This window comes from Pangasianodon hypophthalmus, chromosome 24 (genome assembly GCF_027358585.1).
Source record: "Pangasianodon hypophthalmus isolate fPanHyp1 chromosome 24, fPanHyp1.pri, whole genome shotgun sequence".
Taxonomy (NCBI): domain Eukaryota; kingdom Metazoa; phylum Chordata; class Actinopteri; order Siluriformes; family Pangasiidae; genus Pangasianodon; species Pangasianodon hypophthalmus.
Genome location: NC_069733.1, coordinates 5,989,988 through 6,005,799, shown reverse-complemented (window position 1 = coordinate 6,005,799; position 15,812 = coordinate 5,989,988). Strand labels below are relative to the sequence as shown.

General features: G+C 39.3%; 1 protein-coding gene and 1 long non-coding RNA gene across 2 annotated transcripts; one reads left to right on the top strand and one right to left on the bottom strand.

Moving 5' to 3' along the window:
• Positions 1 to 1,766: 1,766 nt before the first annotated feature.
• Positions 1,767 to 2,910, bottom strand: LOC117595974 (uncharacterized). Its single transcript, XR_004577158.2, has 2 exons — positions 2,772 to 2,910; positions 1,767 to 2,353 (listed from the first exon to the last, which is right to left on the bottom strand). It is a non-coding gene; the product is annotated as an uncharacterized LOC117595974 (long non-coding RNA).
• Positions 2,868 to 12,082, top strand: surf4l (surfeit 4, like). The gene is made up of 6 exons (XM_026940130.3): positions 2,868 to 3,061; positions 5,779 to 5,965; positions 6,446 to 6,522; positions 7,641 to 7,684; positions 7,866 to 8,052; positions 10,783 to 12,082. The coding sequence occupies exons 1-6, from the start codon at positions 3,014 to 3,016 to the stop codon at positions 11,047 to 11,049; spliced, it is 810 nt and encodes a 269-aa protein (XP_026795931.1). The 5' UTR covers positions 2,868 to 3,013; the 3' UTR covers positions 11,050 to 12,082.
• The last annotated feature ends 3,730 nt before the right edge of the window (positions 12,083 to 15,812 follow it).

The following is a 15,812-nucleotide window of genomic DNA, read 5'->3' as shown; positions in this document are numbered from 1 at the left end:
ATAAGGGAGTGTGGTCAGCATCAAACAGGAAATCTACTCCAAAAAGCTTGAGGTAGAAGAATGACAAGCAGTGGCACTAGAAAGTTTGTGAACCCTTTACAATTTTCTGTATTTCTGCATAAATCTGATCTGAAATGTGATCAGATCTTCATTTAAGTCCTACAATTAGATAAAGAGAACCCGGTTAAACAAATGATGCAAAAACATTATAGTTTTTACATTTGTTTATTGCGCAGAATTATCCAACATTAAATATCTTTTTTGGAAAAAGTATGTGAACTTCTAGCAGTATGAGTTTGTTTAAAGGGGGTAATTGAGTCAGGTGTTTCAATCGAGGGGATGGCAATGAGTTTAGCAGGCCCTCCCATGTTTCAAGAACATAAACTTGGGTCTTCACTATAAAAGCTGTCTTCCCCACACAGCCATCGATGCCCACCAGGCTGGAAAAGGTTACAAAACCAATTCTAAAAATTGGCTTTCACCAATCCACTGTGAGGCAGATGATATACAAATGGAGGAACTTCAGCACCAGCATTACTCTCCCAAAGAGTGGTCGTCCAGCAAAAATCACTCCAACAGTGCAGCAAGTAATATTACAGGAAGTCAGAAAGAACTCCAGGGTAACATCTAAGGACCTAAGAAAAATGTTCTGTGGCTAGATGAATCCAAAAAAGAAGCAACTATAGCTAAACCCAAACACTGCATTCCAGCATAAGAACCTCATACCAGCTGTGAAGCATGGGGATGGCAGTATCATGGTTTGGGGCTGCTTTGCTGTCTTGGGTCCAGGATGATTTGCCATTATTGGTGTACCTATGAATTCTGGATCATACCAGCAAATTCTACAGGAGAATATCAGGGTATCTTTCCGTGAACTGAAGCTTAACCGTAAGTGGGTCATGCAGCAAGACAATATCCCTAAGCACACAAGTGTGTCTACAAAGAACTGGTTAAAGCAGAAGCAATTTAACATTTTGGAATGGTCAAGTCAAAGTCCAGACTTTAACCCAATTAAAATGTTGTGGAAGGACCTATAAAGAGCAGTTCATGCAAGGAAGTCCACCAACATCACTGATCTGAAGGAGTTTTGTAAGAAGGAATGGGCCCAAATTCTTCCAACCTGTTGTGCAGGATTGATCACTAGTTACTGGCAATGTTTTGTTGAAGTTATTGCTGCTCAAGGGGGTGAAACCAGTTACTGAAAGGAAAGGTTCACATACATTTTCAGGAAAAGATATTTAATGTTGGATAATTTTGCTCAAATGTTTGAAACTATAATGTTTTTGCGTCATTTGTTTAACCCGGTTCTCTTTATCTAGCTTTAGGACTTCAGGAAGATCTGATCACATTTCAGGCAAGTTTATGCAAATGTATAGAAAAAAGCTTCGAAAGGTTCAGAAACTAACAAAACAAGCATAAAGTTAGTTAAAATCATGTATAAATTTTGGTCATTTAATAATTCTCAAGATGTCCCAAATTACCAAACATTGAAAATTGTAAGATTTTCTAAATCCTGTTATTGTTATTTCTGTAAGACTTAAGTTATAGAATGGTACTTTTAGTCCAACATCTTAATATGTACTTAGTCTGCAGTGTTCACACAATAGTAGAATATTAGAGTAAATCATGCGTCTTTAGAATATGATATAAACATTTTTTTTCCTTCGCATGTAGACAGTCAACACCTTGTAGATTTCAGAAATGTGTCATTTCCTTGGGTATTTTTTTAAAGGAATGAAAGCTTAGACAATGAAAACAAAACGAAGAAGTGTTAAAACAACTATATTCCCAAAATAGCTGTTTTATGCAGGTCATAGCACAGTTCGCAAATCTGATTGGTCAGAGGTGTTGATTAATTTTCTACAACTTGGAACCATTGCTAATAAGTGCTATAATGTAAGTGATATGAGCTGCTAACTTGTCACGCAGACATTTCCACAACATTAATTGTAACTATGAACAGTTAAAAGTATTATGTATGGCGCGTTTTCATGAATTAAAAGTTGTAGCTGTTTGTTAGTAGATCGTGAGTTCACATCCCAGTGACGTCACGGTAATCCATGGCCAGGAGTCAAGAGAGGAAACCCGGCTGATCTCAGGGTGGGAGGGATGCTGTTAGTGTCTCTTCTGTCAATCACAGTGACACTAGCCAATCGTAGGTGTCTGCGAGCTCATGTATGCAGAAGAGGGCAGGTAGCGCTTTCCTCCGAGTGTGTTACACTGGCATGTGACCCAGCAGTCTGAAAAGATGCAGAGGTTGGCTTCAGTGGTGTCAGAGGAAGCACGTGCTAGTCTTCAGCTCCCTGGCTGGTAGTTGTCATGTGGTAGGGAAGAGTTAGCTGGTGGCCGGGAACTGGCAAGAAAGAGAAAATAGGGGAAGGATTAATTGTTGACAGATTGCTGGGATATAAGAGAAATAAACCTATAATCAATTGGAAAAGAATTTGGGGGTGGTAAGAGTAACTCCACTTCCTGTCGTGCAGCATCACACCACTGCATCGTTGATTAATTTCCTATAGCAATACTCCCAGTCATGTTTTATTTCTTATGTAATAATAGGCCTAAGTTCTGAGTAAAATTAGTTCATTATAACTGAACTACATATGCCTGTGTGATAGCCCATGCTTGAAGATTAAATCAGATTTGCTTACCTGTTTGTCTTGCAGTTCACTGTTACAATTAATCAACAAACGCAAACAGCAAGAAAAGAAAAGAAAGAAAGAAAGAAAAAGAAAGAAAAAGTAGCTCAAAACCCTCCCCATGCAACATACATGTGGATCTGGCAACCCTGTCTGGCTGGTTGGTCCACGTGGCATGCAGGGCCGGTTGTAACCTGCAGGGGGCGACATCAGCCACAGGCTCGGGCATTATGGGGCGGCGATGCTTTTCCTCCACACCGATAGCGAGACGTCGCGCTTAGAGAAGCTGTAGCACCTGCAGGAGGACAGATTTCAGGCGACATTTGAGCAGAAAGCGATTCCGTTCCACAGCGCGGTAAAGACAGCAGGGGGAGATGGTCCAGAACAGTGTGATGAGCAACGCCGAGGACGTGGCGGATCAGGTGAGACACAAGACGGCCTGTCCTGCTGGACACACACACACACACACACACACACACACAGAGAGAGAGAGAGAGAGAGAGCCTGAAAGTGCACTCTTCTCCTCATTTTCTTCTCTCTCTCTAACTCTGTCTCAGCCATGGCTCCTGGTGTGTGTGTGTGTGTGTGTGTACTGAAGTCTGTGTTCATGTGCACTGAGGAAGAGAAAAGATAGTTACACTCACATGCAGTGAGTACAGTACAGTGTGAAGGGAACACACTGCAGCTTATTTCCTCTTCTCACACTGCTTAGAGTTAAAGTCAAAGAGTGAAGAAAAATCAGAGCTGATGCACCACATCATATATTCATATTCATATTCATATTCATAATCATAATCATGATCATATTCATATCATCTGCACACTGAGCTGCTCTAACCAGCTGGCCCTCACACTCTCCACACTCTCTGGCATTTAACCTGTTTGATTTCCTAAATCATTAACAACTGTTCTTTTTATTTATTTATTTTTTTTGTCTTGTTCATTTTACAGCGTTTGTTGTGGTTCATGTGTGTGTGTGTGTGTGCTGCAGGTGATGAATCTGTTTCCACACTGCCATTCACACACAACTGAATAATCCCAAACCTTCTGGTAGAAATGTTACAGGCCACCTGGGGATCAGTGAGAGAGCTTAATCCCGGAGAAGTGTAGCACTGAAACGAAACAAGACAAACGACAATACACTGGCTTTTACCTTCTTTACCGTCCAATGTCAGGCTAACGGGCTTGTTATTGTGTTTGAGCACCTGGTTTTGTCTTTGTTATAGCAGTGAAATGAATCTTGTTTTAACTGTTACACAAACCACAAGGTGAACTGATTCATTCTCCTGATGCATTAATTCTGTGCACTTTATTAGTGTAGTCTGATTGTCTCTTCAGCCTTCATGTGTATTTCTCTCAAGGACAAGGCCAGTACACACACTGAACAGTTTTTAATACAATCCAGTGAAGGTTATCAGCTCAGTGCCATCTGTAGCCATAATTTATATCATATGATTTTTTTTATCATTAGAGAATACACACACATTCCCTCTCATGCTTTACTAAACACTACCTGTGTGTGCCATGTTGTCAATATTCTTCTGCTGCCAGGCAACTAAATAAACACATTCGTCTAGTCCTGACTGCTAATGCTATGTTGACTGAGTTCTGTGCTGCCCAGAAGGTCTCTTCCCATTCATGTGTGCGCTTGGCTGTTACTTGTTGATTGCTGATTGGCTGCTCTAACTTCCTGCCTCTGATGTGGAGCCTGTAGGGGCGGGGCTTAGCAGAGAGCCTGGTGGCGCAGACACTTTCACAAGATCCTACAGACCACAATTTCATAATGAGCGCCTCTCCCAGCAAATCATAGTGTTTTTCTTACGTGACTCATGAAAAGCTCTGACGTCTCTTAGGATTAGGTTTTGTCTGTAATTTGATGCATGGAAAGGGTTTTCCTTTTTTTTCCCCGTGTCTGTGCCTGTATTGTTTTTCTATTAATTTTTGTATATGTTCAGCATGATTTTTTTTGTATAAGGCTCGTTCTGGCCCGAGACCCAGATGTAACATTTTGTTTTTTGCAGTACAATCTGCCTCATTTGTGATGATTCACCTTGCCTGTCCTGTTATCACTGAAGCATGGATGTTTAATGTTTTTATCAAGCCATGTACGGTTCTATTTCACACTCCGCTTTAATAAGAGAAGCTTTACATCTCCTGGTTTCAGTATCTACTAAATTTGCCAATCATAATAAAATCTAGCTATTGAAATAAAGAATTTTGGACTGTGTCAGGAAGTTACTGATCACAACTAGATGTAACGGTCCTGCTTTTAAGCTGTTAAACAGGGTGATGTTTAATGTAAAGTTTTGATAGAAGATGCCTGATTGTGGTTGAGCTGAAAGAGTATTCACATATCATTCACATATCATTCACATACCCTACCTCTAATTTCACAAAATCCGGGCTAGAGGCCAAAAATAAATGTCCTCAATGCCATATTTGACATTGCTGACTTACATTTCAGACATGCATTTAGAGCATATAGAGATGATGATCAGAAAACCACAAATGCATTTTGCACATTTTTATCTTTCTCCTCCCCTCAGCTAAAGAGTGTTGAAACTACATCAGGGACAAGCATGAACATGTCATAGTAAGAAGGCTATAATTATGTATATTGCTGTGTCAAATGATTTGGGGCTAATTATATAATACTGGTGTTGAGGTAAATTACGGTCAAATGCACTGTTCTGAGATATTATCTCTTCAGTACTTCTCTAACACTGACTCCATTGTTACTCGTCCACGTGTTTGATTTGAATGTTCAGTATGTTTTTGAATCAAATGTTTTATTTCCCCTCCTTTTCCGTGTAAAATTAGTTTTTGTAGGTTTTGAATAAAATGGCTTTTATTTAAATTGAAAATGTCATTATTGCAACTGCAATATGTTTACCATATCACCTACACTAGTTGGTAAGGTGATATGTGTTCTTCCCGTCTGAGTTGCTGTTGGTGTGTTAGAGCAGGAAAAACACTAAAATGTGCAGGGGATCCTCCAGCACCAGGGTTGGAGACCTCTGTTATAATATGCTATTAACCGGTTGTAAGCTTATTCCAGATATTAAAGTTACTGGAACATGTTGATGCACAGTTGCAATGCAGAGGTTTGAATGTGTTCTTCCTGTGTTATCTGCTTCAGTTCCTGCGAGTGACAAAGCAGTACCTTCCCCATGTAGCGCGATTGTGTCTGATCAGCACCTTCCTAGAAGATGGTATCAGGATGTGGTTCCAGTGGAGTGAGCAGAAAGAGTACATCGAGAGCACATGGGGATGTGGCTTCTTCCTCGCCTCACTCTTCGTCTTAATAAACTTACTGGGCCAGCTGGGTAAGGTAGTAGCGTGACTGTATGAGGAAGGGCTGCACTATCAGTTAACATGAAAAATTGATAACTGTACATCCGGATATCATGTCTAAGTTTAGTAAATGCTTACAACTTTGTATTATCAAAGAGGATTCTTAGTTGCCCAATGCACAAGTAGGCTAGCAGTCACTAGCGTTTGTTTTTTCACTCGTTCAACAACCAGAGGAAAAAAAACTGGGAGTTCTGGGAAACTTTTTTCAAGTACCGTGACCGTTACAAATCGCTGACATCCGAGATTCCTTCCATAAATGTTAAATAAATGTTTCTTAATAATAAAAAAACTTCAGCGTATCAACGATTATACATTTTTCTTTGTTAAACAACACATTTTTAAAGTCCATAAGTTATGTAGAGGTAAAGTGTTGGCCTTTATCCCTCTATGTTTCAGACGATCCTGTTTATATAAATGAATGTTAATTGTATTGTATTTATGTCTGTTTCCAGGTGGTTGTGTATTGATCCTGAGCAGGAATTTTGTGGAGTATGCCTGTTTTGGATTATTTGGAATCATTGGACTGCAGGTGTGTTATTTAAATTATTGACACCAAGCTGTTTCATGGTATTCTTGAAAAATGTCCAGAAAATTCAGGGCTGTTTTCTCTTCCATTAATGTTAGCTAAGTAAAGAGAAATCACAATATTCACTGGTCCACAATTTGTAATGTGAATCACACTCATACTCTCCTTAGATTTGACTAAGTGTCCAGTCTGTTAAATATGTAATTAAAGAGAATGAACTTGTGGAGATGGAGTGTAACTTGCATTGGTGTAAAGTCTCCTCCTTCTATTGCCTGATTTTAACCTCCGTTAAGGAAACACTAGTCTCAGGTTCTCAAAACTCAAATAAATAGCAGGGCCACTTCTGTCATCGCTAAGTGACAATAATTTGAGTCTGTGCAGTAGCCATAGTTGAACCACCAGGGGTCAGATTTATCTCCAATAAATAAGCAATAAAATACTTGGAGCTTGTAATAGGAAAATATGGAACAGCAGGATGGAGTGATGTGGACAGACAGGCAGCAGAGAGCCGTTTCCACCCTGAAGTAGATTGTTTTCAAATCATAGTATGTGTTTAAGTCTCCTTATATCACAGCAATGTGTACAATCTTTCATTTATTAAAGAATGACACGTCATGCTTTTTTATCCATTTATAGTTAAACAAAACAAGATTCCTGTTCCTATTATCATTTATGTGAAAGCAGCTATAAATAGTTTTCTTTTTTCACTCTCTTGTTATTCAGTTAATCAGACAAAAAATGTAGCTTATCATGTTACCAAGAAACTGGAAAATCTTCTGTCTTAAAAACTCAGGTACAGACTAACCCTAACCCTTCCAAAAATGCTAAAAAAACCTCATAATTTCAACAATTATACATGGGGTTTTATTAATATCCATTTATGTGGAGTGTCCTCCATGCAAGTCCCTGCGCCCAGCACCTTCAGACCAATCTTTCAGGGAATTTAACCAAATTTAATTTAATTTAAAAAATTTAGAATGTGGTATAAGACACATTATCACATTTGACCTGTTAGCAATATCAGATTGATTGAGGCATTTATGTGGTAAATAAAATTAAGTGTTTAAAAGATACAAAAAACTATCAGACTCCATATTCATTATGTTTGTGCTCTGTTTCAGACTATTGCCTACAGCATTTTGTGGGACCCAAAATTTTTAATGAGGTGAGTTCAAGTCAAGATTAAAGCAAGTCTCAATATCACCTCCACATTAATATTTAAGTTCCATTCCCATTGATTACTCTCTCTCTCTCTCGCTCTCTCTCTCTCTCTTGCTCTCTCTCGCTCTCTCTCTCTCTCTCTCTCTCTCTCTCGCTCTCTCTTGCTCTCTCTCTCTCCCCATAAGGAACCTGGCACTGGGGGGTGGGTTGCTGTTGCTGCTGGCTGAGTCACGTTCAGAAGGCAGGAGCATGTTCGCTGGTGTGCCCACGGTGCGAGAGAGCTCTCCTAAGCAGTACATGCAGCTCGGAGGACGGGTGCTGCTCGTGCTCATGTTCATGACCCTGCTCCACTTTGATGCCAGCTTCCTCTCTGTGAGCACACACAAGCACAAAATCACTAGCCCATGATGTAGGCTGTAGTGTACTGATTAAATTAACGGATCCTGTATTTATTTTGGCCAGATGAGTGTATTTGTTCATACTGCTGTAGTACAGTTCTGAAACTTGAACAGAAATGGCTGCTGTTTTAAGTGAGAATTAGGTCTATATTACTAACCTTTAATGACTTGTTTAGGAAGTAAAAACTTTAGATGGAATCAATATAAATAAGCAGCATTTTCAAAGAACAAAATAATGAAAATAAATTGTAATTATTTCACTGACATCATCATGGAAGGAATAAAACACAATGCATTAATCAGTGCTTTTGGACCAGTGAGAATAGAAAATTCAACAGCGCTGTGGTATGAGTTTCTTTTGACATAGTAAGTGCAAACTAGTATATACAAATTATAATAACTCTGATTGACCACTAGGTATCAGACAAACACACACCATTCTAATCCCATCTGTCTTTATGAGAATGGATGGATGGATGGATGGATGGATAGATAGTACTTTATTGTCATTGCACAGTACAGGTACTCAGCAACGAAATGCAGTTTAGCATCTACCAGAAGTGCAAATAGCATTGTGCAGATAACAAAGTGCATTTTGAATATGTAAATATATTTCCAGTAAATAAATAAATAACAAGGATATGGGCAGTGAATATGTGCAGTAGCTATTGAGTAGATCATATGAATGGTAAATTACACTGTTGTAATACAGACATATATATATATATATATATATATATATATATATATATATATATATATATATATATATATATACATGTACATGTGTATATACATGTAAGATAATATACAGTGTATATACAGATATACAGTCAGGTTTGGACGTATTTGGACAATGACAGAGTTTTTGGGATTTTTGCCTTTATACACCACCACAATGGATTCGAAATAAAACAATCAAGATGTGATCGAAGTGTAGACTTCCAGCTTTATTTTAAGAGGTTCCACAAAAATATGGCATTTACCATTTAGGAATTACAGCTATTTTCAACCAAGTACCTCCATTTTCAGGGCTCAAAGGTATTTGGACAAAGCGACATAATTGTAAATATAACCATAATTTTAATACTTGGATGAAAATCCTTTGCAGTCAATGACAGACTGAAGTCTGGAGCCCATGTTCTCAAAACTCAAATTCTGAGTTTCCTCCCTGGAGATGCTTTGCCAGGCCTTCACTGCAGCCACCTTCAGTTGCTGCTTGTTTGTGGGTCTTTCTGCCTACAGTCTTGTCTTCAGTAAGTGAAAAGCATGCTCTACTGGGTTGAGATCAGGCGACTGACTTGGCCATTGAAGAATATTCCATTTCTTTGCCTTCAAAAAGTCTTGAGTTGCTTTCGCAGTATGTTTAGGGTCATTATCCACCTGCACTGTGAAGTGGCGTCCTATCAGTTTTGTAGCATTTGGCTGAATGTGAGCAGAGAGTATAGCCCTATACACCTCAGAATTCATCTTGCTACTTCTGTCAGCAGTCACATCATCAATAAACATCAATGAGCCCGTTCCATTGGCAGCCATACATGCCCATGCCATAACACTGCCTCCACCATGTTTGACACATGATGTGGTATACTTTGGGTCATGCGCTGTTCCTTTCTTTCGCCATACTTTTCTCTCCCCATCATTCTGGTACAAGTTAATCTTTGTTTCATCAGTCGAAAGAATCTTATTCCAGAACATGGGAGGCTTTTTTAGATGTTTTCTGGCAAAGTCTAATCTGGCTTTGCTGTTCTTGAATGTTACCAGTGGTTTGCACCTTATTGTAAACCCTCTGTATTTACATTCATGAAGGTGTCTCTTGATTGTAGATTTTGACAATGATACGCCTACCTTTTCCAGAGTATTCTTGACTTCTGTTGATGTTGTGACGGGCTTTTTCTTCACCAAGGAAAGGATTCTGTGATCCACCACTTCAGTTGTCTTCCGTGGTCTTCCAGGCCTTTCGATGTTGTTGAGCTCACCAGTGCTTTCTTTCTTTTTAAGAATGTACCTAACTGTTGATTTGGTTTTTGCTATCTCTCTTATAGATTTATGTTGTTTTTCAGCCTAATGATGGCCTCCTTCACTTGCATTGAGATCTCCTTGGACTTCATATTGGTAGTTCCAGTTGAACAGCTGCCAAATGCCAACTCAATACCTGATATCAACTCCAGACCTTTTATCTGCTTCATTTGTCTTGAAGTAACGAGGGAATGGACCACACCTGGTCAATTAACTTCTTATCAGTCAATTGTCCAAATACCTTTGAGCCCCTGAAAATGGAAGTACTTTGCTTAAAATGCTGTAATTCCTAAATGGTAAATGCCATATTTTTGTGGAACCTCTTAAAATAAAGCTGAAAGTCTACACTTTGATCTACAGTTATATAGAGATAATACAGAATATACAGTATAGAACAGAGCCGCAGGATGATTACAGGCAGTAAAATGTCAGTGGCATAATGGTGTAGTGTACTGCAAGGTAATGGTCGTGGGGGAGAAGCTGGCCCTTAGCCTGCTGGTTCGGGTGCGAATTTTCCTGTATCTCCTCCTGGAAGAAAGGAGGTTGAGCATTTTGTGACTGAGATGGGAGGAGTCCCTGTTGCGTCAACTAGTAGACGTCTACTGCGTCTACTGTATAATGGTGCCAGGACAGATCCTAGAAAGCTGTGCATTACAGATGTCTGATTTGTTTTCGTGTCTTGCAGATCTTACAGAACCTGGTAGGCACGGCTCTAATAATCCTGGTGGCCATCGGGTTCAAGACGAAGCTGGCTGCCCTCACTCTGGTTGTCTGGCTCTTTGCCATCAATGTCTACTTCAATGCCTTCTGGACCATTCCGGCTTACAGGCCCATGCATGACTTCCTCAAGTACGACTTCTTCCAGACCACGTCTGTGATCGGAGGTCTGCTGCTCGTGGTAGCACGAGGGCCTGGTGGAGTCTCCATGGATGAGAAGAAGAAGGAGTGGTGAGACTGGGCAAACCTCAAATGGTTCTCTTGCTCACTCTATAGTGTGTGCAGCATTATCCCTCAAAGCAAGTGCACTATAGGGGGAGTGATGAGCAGTTTGAGACATGGCCTGTAGTGAAGGAACCCAGAAGCCAACAACGTGACTCACTCTTTACTTCTGCAGCCCAAGCATTGTCTCACTTATCTATGGTTTCAGTGTGTTTTCTTCATTTCTACAGGCACTTTTAGGCGTTATATTTTTGTCATATTTATTAGCAGCAAATATGGCCAGAACCTGTTTTTCATCCTTGTTGTTAGCATAATCATTAAAGATCTGGTATATTATTACAACATTTTAATAATCCCAGAATATCCCCTCTGTTTGTGGTGCCAATCACAGTCCACTGACCAAAGAAACATTCCATTTTCTACTTTTTTATCTTTAAACAATTGTGGCTGCTCTGGTGTTATCTGAGCCCAGTTGCTGTTTAAATTTATCATACATAACATCAAGGATTTTATTGGTTGTCCTTGTAAGAGCTTCAGTAAAGGGTATTTTTACATCACATCGCTGTTTATGAATGTATATCATAACTGTGCTGATTCAGACTGAATGGTTACATTGTGTAGGGCTCAGTGTATATGACAGCTGATATGTTCATCATTACAGCTCAGGAGCATAACAGGCAAGAACTAAGATTACCATGTGGTTGAAACCAAGTCTATGTGTTTTCTATTATTTAAAAAATGGTAAACTATAATCAATGACCACACGTAATGGCCTTTTAGAAACTTTTTTTTTAGTATTAAAAAATATTTTCACACCATTCCAAAATAAATATGACATAATAAATATTATGTCCGTATATGTCATTGTTAACTGTGTGTAAACTGTTGTCGGGTCACTAAAGTTTACAGTAGCTGATAGTATTTTTCAAAACAAGCAAAGCAGGAATTTTAAATAAATGAAACCCCCCTGAATTGTCATGCAGTGTTTCTCCTCTTTGTATAAAAAAAAAAAGTGCAGAAAATGTTGGTTTTCTAAGTGTAGCAAGTGTCTCATATATGTTTTGATAAAGGGAAAATGAAAAAGCAAAAATGACCAGTGTTTTTGTTCAGTGTATATATATATATATATATATATATATATATACACACACACACACACACACACACACACAGTTTTAGGCATCTTATTTTTTAGTACAAACTTGTAATACTTAGTAAAAACTTAATTGTTACATTATCAAGTCAGTACAAAAGCATTTAAGATTTCCAAACATTAGTTTTCCAGCACAAAATAAAATGTGACAGAAAAATGTTTGTATGTCAGTAAAGAAAGCAGCAGGTTACATAAGAGACACTTTTCAGACAAAAAAAATGAAGGCTGCTGGGTTTCGCTGCAAAAATAAGAAGCAAGCGTGACAGTCAAAGTCTCCAGAAGAACTGTGGCTGCTTCTGCAAGATGCTCAGTAACACTTACAGCTCATTTCCTTATAAAAACTGCACAAATTATACCCAAGACTGCTATATATACACTATATTACCAAAAGTATTCGGTCACCTGCCTTGACTCACATATGAACTTAAGTGCCATCCCATTCCTAACCCATAGAGTTCAATATGATGTCGGTCCACCTTTTGCAGCTATTACAGCTTCAACTCTTCTGGGAAGGCTGTCCACAAGGTTGAGGAGTGTGTTTATAGGAATTTTTGACCGTTCTTCCAAAAGCGCATTGGTGAGGTCACACACTGATGTTGGTCGAGAAGGCCTGGCTCTCAGTCTCCGCTCTAATTCATCCCAAAGGTGTTCTATCGGGTTCAGGTCAGGACTCTGTGCAGGCCAGTCAAGTTCATCCACACCAGACTCTGTCATCCATGTCTTTATGGACCTCGCTTTGTGCACTGGTGCACAGTCATGTTGGAAGAGGAAGGGGACCGCTCCAAACTGTTCCCACAAGGTTGGGAGCATGGAATTGTCCAAAATGTTTTGGTATCCTGAAGCATTCAAAGTTCCTTTCACTGGACCTAAGGGGCCAAGCCCAACTCCTGAAAAACATCCCCACACCATAATTCCTCCTCCGCCAAATTTCACACTCGGCACAATGCAGTCCGAAATGTACCGTTCTCCTGGCAACCTCCAAACCCAGACTCATCCATCGGATTGCCAGATGGAAAAGCGTGATTCATCACTCCAGAGAACACATCTCTACTGCTCTAGAGTCCAGTGGCGGCGTGCTTTACACCACTGCATCCGACGCTTTGCATTGCACTTGGTGATGTGTGGCTTGGATGCAGCTGCTCGGCCATGGAAACCCATTCCATGAAGCTCTCTGCGTACTGTACTTGGGCTAATCTGAAGGTCACATGAAGTTTGGAGCTCTGTAGCAATTGACTGTGAAGAAAGTCGACGACCTCTTTGCACTATGCGCTTCAGCATCCGCTGACCCCTCTCCGTCAGTTTACGTGGCCTACCACTTCGTGGCTGAGTTGCTGTTGTTCCCAAACTCTTCCATTTTGTTATGATAAAGCTGACAGTTGACTGTGGAATATTTAGGAGCGAGGAAATTTCACGACTGGATTTGTTGCACAGGTGGCATCCTATGACAGTTCCACGCTGGAATTCACTGAGCTCCTGAGAGCGGCCCATTCTTTCACAAATGTTTGTAAAAACAGTCTGCATGCCTAAGTGCTTGATTTTATACACCTGTGGCCAGGCCAAGTGATTAGGACACCTGATTCTGATCATTTGGATGGGTGACCAAATACTTTTGGTAATATAGTGTATATATATATATATATATATATATATATATATATATATATATATATATATATATATATATATTTTTTTTTTTTTTTTTTGTTAAAGCAAAGGGTCATCACAGCAAATATTGACTTTGTTTCATTTATTACTATTTACTGCTCTCTTAGTATTTTTTTAATGTAGAAACATTTAATTTCATTATTTCTGAAGGCATCTTTGCTCTACAGCATTTCTTTGCGTATGCCTAAGACTTTTGCATAGTGCTGTGTATATATATATATATATATATATATATATATATGTATACACACACACACACACACTCACTGGTCACTTTAATAGGAACACCTGTATTTTCTGCTCACCACGGTTGTAAAGAGTGATTGTATGAGTTACTGTATCCTCCCTGGCTGCTAGAACCGATCTGGCCATTTTCCTCTGACCTCTTTATCAGCAAGCCGTTTCCACCCACAGAACTGTTGCTCACTCAGTGTTGTTTTTTTTGCACCAATCTGTGTATATTCTGTCGTGTGTGAGACTGTTGTGTGTGAAGTTCCCAGGAGATCAGCAGCTTTTAAAATACTCAAATCAGCCCATCTGGTACCAACATCCCTGCTACAATAAAGTCGCAGAGATCACAGTATTTCTTCATTCTGATGTTTGATGTGAATTTTACCTGAAGCTCTTCACTGGTATCTGCATGATTTTTTGCACTGTGCTGCTGCCACGTGATTGGCTGATTAGATAACTGCATGAATGTGCAGGTGTATAGGTGTCTTATAAAGTGTTCACTGAGTATTATGTACAATGTTCAGGTGATCATCAACTACTCTTAATTATGCATTATATAGATTAAATATATAATGAGTGCCATCCATGACACTTTACAGACAGAAACCCAACAGTGTTTTGACTGATCTTATAACAGACTTGCAGCGATAAAACAATTCATTTGTTTATACTGATTAAAAAAGTCAGATAAGCAGATTTCACACCATTGTACTGCTAAATCTGTGACAAGTTTTCAGCAAAAAAAATGCCAAAAAAAGTTCCACTTTTGTGCCAAAAATATGAAATTACTGCAATTTACTGCAAATTATTGCAATTAGGGCCTTAGGTGCCCACAGTTTTGTCTTAGATTTGTTTTTCTGGCAAATATACAGTTGCAAGAAAAGGTACACGCCTGGGAATTACTTGGATTTCTGTATTTACTCAACAAAATGTCATCTGATACTCGCCCACATCATTATTATACACAGATATACCCTGCCATAATTAATAACACAGACCACTATACTTTTCATGTCCTTGATGAACACATTTATTAATCATTCACACTCAAGGCTGGGAAAAAAACTGTGGCCAAATGTTTCCTGCTGATAAGACTTCAACAACAGTCGGAAAAACATTTAGACCATTGCTCCCTCACGTCATTCTTTCTGTGCCATGCAAGCTGATTGTGAAAACTAAATTATTGCTTAATAGCTTGTTAAGCATTTTAAAGAATTTTAATAGATAGGAAAGTCAAAATATAAGATTTGGTAATTAAAGTGAAGGTTGGTGGTGAATCCAGAGTCTATCCCAGGAACACTGACTGTGAGGTGGGAATACACGCTGGATGGTTGTGCTGGATTCACACACTCATTCACACCTACAGCAATTTATCTTAGCCAATTCACCTACTGGTATGTTTTTTGTGAGGTGGTAGGAAACCAGAGAACCCAGAGGAAACCCAGAGGATTCAGGGAGTACATGCACAGAAAATCCACAGAGACCCAAGCTCACGATCAAACCCGGGACCATGGAGCTGTGAGGCCACAAGGATTGTGCACCACCCGCTGCACCAGTGTGTTGCCCTAACAGAATTACTGTTAATGCAAAATAGTTTTTTAAAATGATTTTTTTTTCATTATATAACTGAAACTGATGCTTCTCCTGTGATCATGAAGGTGCTATTACACCCCTTTATGCTCAATAAGCAAATTTAAAATCACAGCATGTCCTGGTGTGCATCAGAG

What these genes read in the sequence shown, in the direction of transcription:
- surf4l (XM_026940130.3), top strand. Translation starts at nt 3,014, where the DNA reads ATGGTCCAGAACAGTGTGATGAGCAACGCCGAGGACGTGGCGGATCAG. An exon ending in TTGGAATCATTGGACTGCAG is followed by an intron (nt 6,523 to 7,640) that starts GTGTGTTATTTA and finishes GCTCTGTTTCAG; the next exon opens with ACTATTGCCTACAGCATTTT. An exon ending in TTGATGCCAGCTTCCTCTCT is followed by an intron (nt 8,053 to 10,782) that starts GTGAGCACACAC and finishes CGTGTCTTGCAG; the next exon opens with ATCTTACAGAACCTGGTAGG.